General features: G+C 52.4%; 1 protein-coding gene across 1 annotated transcript; it reads right to left on the bottom strand.

Annotated features, from left to right (window-relative positions):
- Positions 1 to 3,289: 3,289 nt before the first annotated feature.
- POU3F2 (POU class 3 homeobox 2) lies at positions 3,290 to 5,363 on the bottom strand. The gene has a single exon (XM_032858173.1). It carries the CDS (start codon positions 5,012 to 5,014, stop codon positions 3,683 to 3,685), a length of 1,332 nt encoding a protein of 443 aa, XP_032714064.1. The 5' UTR covers positions 5,015 to 5,363; the 3' UTR covers positions 3,290 to 3,682.
- Positions 5,364 to 9,195: the final 3,832 nt, after the last annotated feature.

Genomic DNA, 9,195 nt, shown 5'->3' with positions numbered 1-9,195 from the left:
GTCTGCGGTCACAAAACACTTCTTCTTTCTGTCACTTCTCGTTCAGACTATTGATAAGATCATTTGGCTGAATCTGTTTGGGACCTGTGTCATATTGACTAGGAGTTAGAAAAGATGATCAGATGTAATAAGCCCAGAAACTGCCTTTCAAAATGGACATTTATACTTAAACCAGTGTTCCAAGGAGGACTTTAAATACATCAGCAAACTTGTAAACTAACCAAACACCGCTTGGATGTCGCACTAACCCTAAACTGATTCTAGTAAGTATAATGTTCCCTCTAAGAATATCTGAAACAATCTGTGGTTAGCATCACAGCCTTGAATGTCTTCCATACATTCTCCCCCCCCCCTTTTTTTTCTCACCCTGTTTTAGAGCCTGTTTGCTTGCCTGAAGAGAAACAGACACTACTGTATAAACCATTGCAAAACCCATTTTTTCCCTCAAAATCTAACAGAAGTAATACATGGGATCTACCAATAATCACTTGGTAAACACACATCTTGCATACTGTCAGAGATACTCTTTGTTGAAAGATATTTGTTATTTATTAAAAAGAATAATACCTTTAACTAAGCTTTGCATTTTTAGATCCCAAATTATGTGAGGACATGTGCATAAAAATTAAAGTCCACCTAGTTCCACTGATGCTCTCCAAAAAAAAAAAAAAAAAAAATGCACAATCAGTTAAGGTAAAGGTGACCTGGAAAGAAGATGTAGGGATATCTGCATTTATTTAAAAGGGATAAACATCTCTTTGTCAGACCATGAAATGGCAAACAAATGGAAGCTCAAACCAATGACCATTTCAATTTAATGCTATAGGTGTAGTGACTGAAAGGTCTGGGACTGATAGTTTTTTGCAATGAAAAGTGAAAAAGAATCAGAACAGTAGTCTCTCTTAAAAAAAAAAAAAAAAGCTCTGAAAGTTATAAACATGAAACCTGGCAGTATACGCATAAAATTTATTCCAAAACTTTATGAAGTATAAAGGAAGGGAAGTATTTTACACACAACTCAACTCAGTCAGTATAAGGTCTAGGGTTTTCTCCCCCCTTAAAACTTGGCACTATCTTTAAAAATAAAATAAAGATATTTCAATAATTAGAACAAACTATGAAGGTATTGTGCATTTCTGTTTTATGTAGATAATAAAATATTACTTTAACATAAATATATAAGGATCTCTGCGTTTTTATTTTCCCCACAAGCACAACCAAATGTACCAAAACAAAGTATTCTTAAAGAGACTGAACAAAAAAAAAAATTACATCCCATATAGATTTTGCTCATCTACTCATTTAAAGCTACAGAAAAACAGTTTCCAGAACCTTTTTGCTTTGAAAGAAATAAATATACATTGAGGCAGGCCACTTAAAAATGATATGAAAATATTTCCCTGGGTAGCATTAAAAAAAAGAAAAATAGACAAAGAAACATTTAAACTATTTCTGCATTTCAAAAGACAGATATTAAACATATATACATAGTGGTAAGGTTCAGTGGTAACTTTCATCTTCGTAAACCTATGAGAGTCAGAGGAGCTATGGACAGGTCCCCTGAACTCTAGCATCTGACCTTACTCACTTGGTAATAAGAATCTGAAAATTCATTTCCTCCCTTTACCACTGGCTATTTGCCCTGCTCTGGATTGCTTCACTAAAGGCCAGTCCCCACACCTCAGGAACAAGCAGCGTGACGCACCCCGAAGCAGCAGCTCCGTGCCCATCTCCTTGTGACATTCGTTGGGGGAAATGAAATACAGGCAAATAAATATGCCCATTAAAAGTCATCATTTATCTTGCAAAAACATTGAAAATGAAACAATCACAGGTGTTTGAAAAGACAATATAAAGCATATTTCCTAAAACCTTAACTACTGAGTGCAGTGCTAATCTGATGCTGAACCATAATTTTATGGTACTGAGAATTTATTTTTTTAAATAAAAATTTGCCTAATACTTAACCAGAAAAAAAGCCCCAAACTTTTAAGATTAATAAAAAGTGTTTTCCCTTTGAGCGCCCTTTTGTGCTGATTATTTTTAAATATTTTAACTGATCACAGTTTAATGGTATTTATTTTCAATACAGTTAGAAGTTTTTTCACCTACACTTCCCAGTAGAGTCTTTTGTTATGGGAGTTAACCATTTTCCATCAATGTAAGGTAAAAAAACGCACTTAAAACTATTAACAAAGGGAGAAAAGGAAGGATAGAAAATAGCATTTTTTCCCAGTTCATTTGGCTTCCTTAGTGAAAGAGGGGGGAAAAGCTGTCCAGGTCAAACTGGTATTTTCTGTAATAAATTATGAGAAGAGGGTGTGGGACCTTAAATGTGATTTGATAAACAAATGAGCTAGTGAAGACAAAACCAGTCTAGAGTGGAGATATTCTCTTATTCATGTGGGTATTTGTGTGGTAAGAAACAGTCTATGCATACACCATTAAGTTCCCAGATTATTTTCTTTATGCTAAAAAAAAAAAAAAAGCTATTAGAGGAACAAAGTTTAACTGCTGCTGTCAGCACAAATAATTCCTCATAATTAAGTTATTAAAACCAAAGGCAGAGAACTATATAGGGGTTTCTGAAGATATATATTTCCCTGTTCTCTTCAAAGTGCCACTTTCTGTTGGACAACTCTGGAAATATATTTAACCTCCACACTTCCTCTGAGCTCTTTCACAATGGGCCCGCCTGATAAAATGAAGCAATCAGTCACTCACTATCGATTTTTCTTTTTCTCCCCTCCACAACCTCCCCCAGAAACACTGCCTGAAAATGAAGTTTACTTTGTGGCTGGTAACAAAAACCAATGCTTGACTCATTTTTTGTATTCCAAACCGGATTCTTGCCTTGGATAAAGCGGGTAGACCATGCACGTTTCCTGAAAGCAGAGAATGATTTATTTTGTACGAAGCCAATCATTTTTGCTTTGGTAAAAGAACCAAATAGATGGTACACCAATGTTGGGGGGGGGCGAAGGTAACCAAAGTTCACCAACAGTGAGAAGAACAAGGGGCAACACGAGAGCGTTGGAAATGGAGAGTAGCCAAGAGCTGGCTTCAAAACTCTGCTGAACAAAACAAAACCCGGCAATTTCAAATTTGAAAAGAAAGATATGTTCATGAATTTGTTCATGTAAACTTCAATTTTCCTGCAGTGCAAATTTATGTGGTTAAATTCTGACTACATCAAAGAACATGTGTATTTTCCCCTCTTTCCTGATGAGGATCCACATGGAGTTAACACAGCAGCATGTGCCAACTCTGAGCATCAGGAAGCTGTGTGTGTTTATCACGGTTTGGTGGATTTTTTTTTTCTTTTTGGTAATTTATTTAGTTTTGCCAGGTATTTAACTCAGTGCTTGCCATCTCTCTCTCTCTCTCTCTCTCTCTCTATTACACACTCTCTCCTCACTCTCTCTATGAGACACTCCACTCCATTGCCTGGGTACTAGCCTGTAAAGGTCAAAACACATCATTACACCTGCTACCGTTTAAAGGATAGTCCAGTGCCTTAGTTGCTTTCCTTATTATTACTTTTTTCTTTTTAAGGGACGGGGAAATAATAATTAAAATAAAAGAACAATCAGAAGTTAGAGAGGGAACAAGGGGGCCGGGAAAGGGCGGTGGACGGTAGGGGAGGGGGAGCCCCGCGCTCTGCCCCTCCCCCCGCTCGAGTTCACTGGACCGGCGTCTGCACCCCGTGGTGTGGTGGCGTGTCCCTACTCCCCCCGTACACATCCTCGGCGCCCGGCAGAGTCCCTCCGGGAGGGGTCATCCTTTTCTCTTTCTGTCTCCTGTTACAAAACCAAACTCTCACCACCTCCTTCTCCAGCTGTAAGCTGTCCGCGAGGGAGGTGATCTCCTGGGCCGAGGGCTTGGGGCATTTGAGGAAATGGCTCTCCAGAGCCCCCTTGACGCTCACCTCGATGGAGGTCCGCTTTTTCCTCTTGCGCCCCTGCGCTGCGATCTTGTCTATGCTCGTGGGGCTGCCCGAGGACGAGTCCGCCTCCTCCAACCACTTGTTCAACAAAGGCTTCAGCTTGCACATGTTCTTGAAGCTCAGCTGCAGGGCCTCAAACCTGCAGATGGTGGTCTGCGAGAACACGTTGCCGTACAGGGTGCCCAGCGCCAGCCCCACGTCCGCTTGGGTAAATCCCAGTTTGATCCGGCGCTGCTTGAACTGCTTGGCGAACTGCTCCAGGTCATCCGAGGTCGGCGTGTCCTCGTCCGAGTGCGGGTCGTGGTGCGCGCCGGGATGGCCCGGCGGGCCCTGCGGGGGTGGCGGCGGCGGCGGCTGCTGGTGCGGGTGCGAGTGCGGGTGAGGGTGGTGGTCGGCATGGTGAGGCTCGTCGTGCGCGTCCCGCAGGCCGTGGTGGTGCAGCCCCGCCGGCTGTCCGCCGGCGCCCAGCATGCCGTTCACCGTGAAGCTGGGCTGCGAGTAGAGCAAGCCGCCGTTGGACGCTCCCATGGAGGGCGGGAGGTGCGCTGCAGCCGCGGCGCTCCGCCATGCCCCGGGCCCCGGGTGGTGGTTGGCGGCGTGGTGCACCAGATGCGGCGGCCGCTGCTGCTGCTGCTGCTGTTGTTGCTGCTGCTGCTGCTGTTGCTGCTGCTGTTGCTGCTGCTGGTGCTGCTGCTGCAGCGCGCCTGGCCCGTGCAGCTCGTCGCCGCGGCCGCCCTGCTGTACCACCACCGAAGGCTTGATGTCCGGCTGGCCCAGGGGGCTGGTGGACCACGGGGAGCCGTCGCCGCCGCCCCCGCCGCCGCCCCCGCCCCCGCCGCCGCCGCCACCGCCCCCGCCGCCGCCGCCGTGGGACAGCGCGGTGATCCACTGGTGAGCGTGGCTGAGCGGGTGCCCGTTGCTCTGCAGCGCGCCGTAGTCGCCCTGCACCAGGCTCTGAGCCTCGCGGTAGCCCCCCGCGCCCTGCTGCATGCCGCCCGGCGGCTCGGCGTGCACGATGGAGGCGCTGGAGGTGAGCAGGCTGTAGTGGTTAGACGCTGCGGTCGCCATGACTCTCGGAGCCGGACTGAGCGCTCCGGTTAAAGGAGCCGCGCATTTGACAGTTACTTTTTCGCCTCGGGCTCCTCTGCTCGCTCGCTCTCTTTCTCTCTCCTCTCTCTCTCCCCCAGCGGGCAGCTCCGACGCCCGCTCCGACGCCTTCTGTTGCTGCTCCTGCTATTACTGCTGCCGCCGCCGCCGCCTCCCGCCCGCCCTCGCTCTCTTTCTCCTCCTCTCCCTCCTTCTTGCTCTCGCTCACTCTCTGACTAGCTCCGCGCTCCCCCCTCTCCCTGCTCTCTCCAGCTCTCTCCCGCTCTCTTGGCAGCACCAGCTCGCAGCGGCACGCGCCTGGGCCCCGCCCCCTCCGCCCCCTCCCATTGGCTCCGCGCCCTTTGATTTACGTGGATACCGCTAGCAACCTCCCAGGCCGGCGCCACTGATTGGCGTAGAGGTGCCCCCTCCTCCTCCCTCCCGCCCCCGGGCGCCGAGTCCTCTCAGCCCTCCTCCAGTCCCCCCTCTCCACCCAATTCAGATTCTCTTGGTTCTCACCACCCTAGCTCCACAACCCCGGGGCTCCTCCGCCCCTCTTGGATGGGCCCCGCCCCCCATCTGTCTCCCTAGCAGACAAGCTGGGCGCGGGGGGGGGGGTGTGTGGTGGCGGCGGGGGTGCTGGCCTGGCGGGGGTGTTGGTGGTGGGGCGGCCTCAGCCCTCTTTCGACCACAGCCACTTGGAATACTCGGATGTGTTGGGGGGAGGTGGCGGGGGTGTGTGTGGGTCTACCTTCTCTTCCTATTAGGGCTGGGGTGGGGGTGCAGGAGAGAGAAAAAGAAAGGCAGAGTCACACGGAGCCAGGGGTAGTCCCATTTTTATTCACCTTGGGACACACACACACACACACATACACACACACACACCAGTGTTTCTTAAACCTAGAGCCAGAATCCAGACTTGTCCCCCGGTTGAAGTATCCTTCCCCCCGCCCCGTCCCCATGGTTAAATTTTCAGTGTCCACGTGCTCCAAGACGTGCGGACACTTTTGCCCCCAGTAAAGGTCCTCTTCTTTCCCGACCAATCCGCCGCTAGCGCAGGCTCTCTTCCCTTTAGGTTCCAGGCCCAGTTGTTTCCCAGCCCCTGAGCGAGGACCCCTTGAGAGGCTGGCTCAGCCTACGCTCGTCCGGTAGTGAGAACTCCTGTAAAGGCGCGGAACTGCCGGCTCTGACAGCGCAGCGGCCTGGACTGAAAACAAAACAAAACTCAGAAAGTCTCCGTCAGATTCACACACTGGGAGCGCACACAGTTTTTGGTTTCGTAAACCAGGAGCCTGGGCGGGCGGACCTTCACCTGGTGCAAGGCTACGGGAGTGCAGGCTAAAGGTGCTCCGTCTCCGGGTGCGGTGGCGGCACCGAGGGCCACTCCGGGAAGCCGAGATCTGGGGCTGCGTACGCGCTTCCCGGAGCGGCTGGCGTTTTTCGATGCAACTTTTCCGTTAGCTGATTCGAAAGGGTGGAAGGGTGTGTGAAGGAAAATGGGCTGATGCTAGGGGAATCTTCCTAATTAGTAACTTCTACCGACGCCAGCGGGTGGGGCTGGTCTAACTCAGCTCTCAGGCGCTCGCTAGCGAAGAAGCTCCGGGCTTAGCCTTCAGCCTTGAACTCCAGAACAAGACTGTGGGACCGTACGCAGGCTGCGCGGCTCTACCGAGCGCGAGCGCGTCGCGCGGTCGGTTCCCCAGCCTCCGGGAGCAGGTGCCTGCCGCGGGTTTAGGAGCCTGCGAGCGGGATAGGAGACACTCAGGCGCGGACCCAGGCTGGCGCAGTGGGACCACCACGAAGGGCCAAGTGAAGGGCGCGGATGCTGCGAAGAGAATCAAAAGTTGCTACTGGGAAGAGGAAAAAAAAAGACCCCAGGAAAGTGAATCGCGTCCCCACCTCTCACCCTTCGCCCTGCGCGTTGTAGCGCCGGCGCTGCCGGTGGTCTTGGGTTCGTGAAGGAAGCCAAAACAACGCTCAAGGGGAGCACTTTGGGGCCTCCGAGCATCTTAATCTAGACAGCAAAGTGGAGCGGGCCAGAGAATTCATCACGACTAACGAGGAACGAGCTCTTCGGGGAGTGGCTGAGTTGTTTATAAATCACCACGTTGAGCACCCGCCCGGGCAAGGCGCTTTGGCTGAGGATTTCCACGTGCCCTGTGTTTATGAGAGTGTGTGTGTGGGAGAGAGAGAAATGGTTAGGGGAGGGGCGATCCCACAGGCCGCCAACCGGACGGACCTGCATCCCCCCACGCGCGCACCCGCGCGGCGAGGCGAGGACACACACCGAGTGGCGCTTGGTTCCAGCGCAAGCGCGGAGCCACTCCGGCCGCGCGCCTGGGGGCTGCTAGGAATCCCATAACTTTGCCCGGCTAGGAAAAAAAGAAAAAGTCCTAGCCTCAGAGCGCGCAGACTCGGCGGCTGGCGCCTGAGGCTCCTATACTGGGAGCGGAGGGGCTGGGCGGCGGGCAGGACCGCCTCCTCGCGACCACAGCCCGGAGTTCCCCGCGCGGGGCGTGCGGCTCTTCTGGGGCTTTGGGAGCGCATGGGCAGCGTGCCAGTCGCGTCGGGTCCAGGCCTGCCTCTCCCCTCTGCCCCACCCCACCCCACCCCCGCCTCTCTGCTGGGAAAACTCAGAGATCCCCAGATGGAAGAATCCAGCGGCCGCCGGGAAGGGCCGTGTCAGGATACTCAGCATCTCACCTCCCCCTCTTCCCCCAACCAGGGCAGGTGTCTGCTTTTCTCTGGATTTGATTTCACATTTCTCAAGGGACAAGGCCCTTTGCAGCCCTTGGGGTGATACAGTCAGGGAAGAAAAGGGTTTCCAGACGCATCTCTGAGAGAACCGAGGCGGCTGGGCTCCGAGTCAGTTTACAAGTATCCCCACGGTCCTCTTCTTCTACCCACTCCCCCCAACCCATGGCCAAGGGCGCTGGCTGGGTCGTGCAGGGGAGCAGGGGTGCGGGCAAGGATATGCTGCACGTGTGCATCAAAACTTCCTGTCTGCAACGGGACTTCACTGGCGATTACCACTCTGAGATCCATACTATGTTGAGGTTCCGGGTCTCTACTCCGTCCCACCCGCCCCCACCTCATTTCGCTGCCAGGCGTTGGCTCCAAAACGTTCCCAACAAGGTAACCCGGGTAGTTCTATCGGATTAATACACCCACTAAATCCCCGGGAGTACACAAAGCAGTACCCAACCCCCGGGCCTCAGCCTCTGCACCCCACCCCCAACCTCGGAGCCGGGCCAATCGCCGGGCGGGCAGGGCTGGGCGCGCACTAGGGCTCTGTGTACCACCTCCCCCCGCGCTTCCCCCGCCTCCCAGCTTGTCGCCGGAGGCCCGGTTGGCGCGAACGCCGGGTCCTGGGTAGCCTTAGCTTCCTGTCTGCCTCCCGGCGCGACTCCTCCCTGGGGCTCTGGGAACCCAGACTATCGGGGGTTTTAGCTCCAGATGGGAGCTAAAAGCTTCTCCGTCTTTCCTTTCCCCCTCCCACCGTCGCGGGCTCCTTTCTTTGCTGCTGACCCTGCCAGGGCAGAGTCTGCAGCTCTGTCTGCCTTTCTCCAACCCGCATAAAAAAGCACGTTGAAGGTGTCTCGGGGAGACACCTCCAGGTTTTGATTTAGCTCATTCCCTTTCACTGTTCAAAGCAGCTGTTCAAATACAGAGGCTGCTTACGTTGACGTGGAGAGGATTTCAAACAACCCTAAAATGCTTTGAACTGACAAGGTGTCTTGATATCTCCCTCACTCCAGTACAGCTCCCTGAGATCACTCTCTAGGACAATGGCTGAGCAGGCAGTGCATGGGGGCCTCGCAGCCTGGGGGCGGCTTCAGGGTCCCTGGAGCCCTTTCCGCGAGAACAGGCTTGAGGCACCAAGAAGAGATGCTAGAAACGGTGCTAGCCCGTGCCCTTACCCTAGGTCCCAGAAAGGGCTGTGCTCCTTTGGAGTCCTGACCCGGACTGGTTTGTATAAGTGGTGCGTACTGTCCCGGTGCCTTGCATACAGAGGAAACAGCTCAAGGTATCCAAATAAACCAAGGAGACCCCTATTTTATTTCCACACTGTCATACTCCTTTAAAGAGTGATCTGGGTGGGCCTAGCGCCTAACCCATGGCCCCCAAAGTCTTCACTCGAATAACAGTAATGGTATCAATCC

Source organism: Lontra canadensis, unplaced genomic scaffold (assembly GCF_010015895.1).
Source record: "Lontra canadensis isolate GAN:19392208 unplaced genomic scaffold, GSC_riverotter_1.0 scaffold14, whole genome shotgun sequence".
NCBI classification, from domain to species: domain Eukaryota; kingdom Metazoa; phylum Chordata; class Mammalia; order Carnivora; family Mustelidae; genus Lontra; species Lontra canadensis.
Note: the sequence above shows the minus strand (reverse complement) of the source record. Positions and strands in the feature narration are given on the sequence as shown.

Coding starts and splice junctions, on each gene's coding strand:
- POU3F2 (XM_032858173.1), bottom strand. CDS start 5,014: ATGGCGACCGCAGCGTCTAACCACTACAGCCTGCTCACCTCCAGCGCC.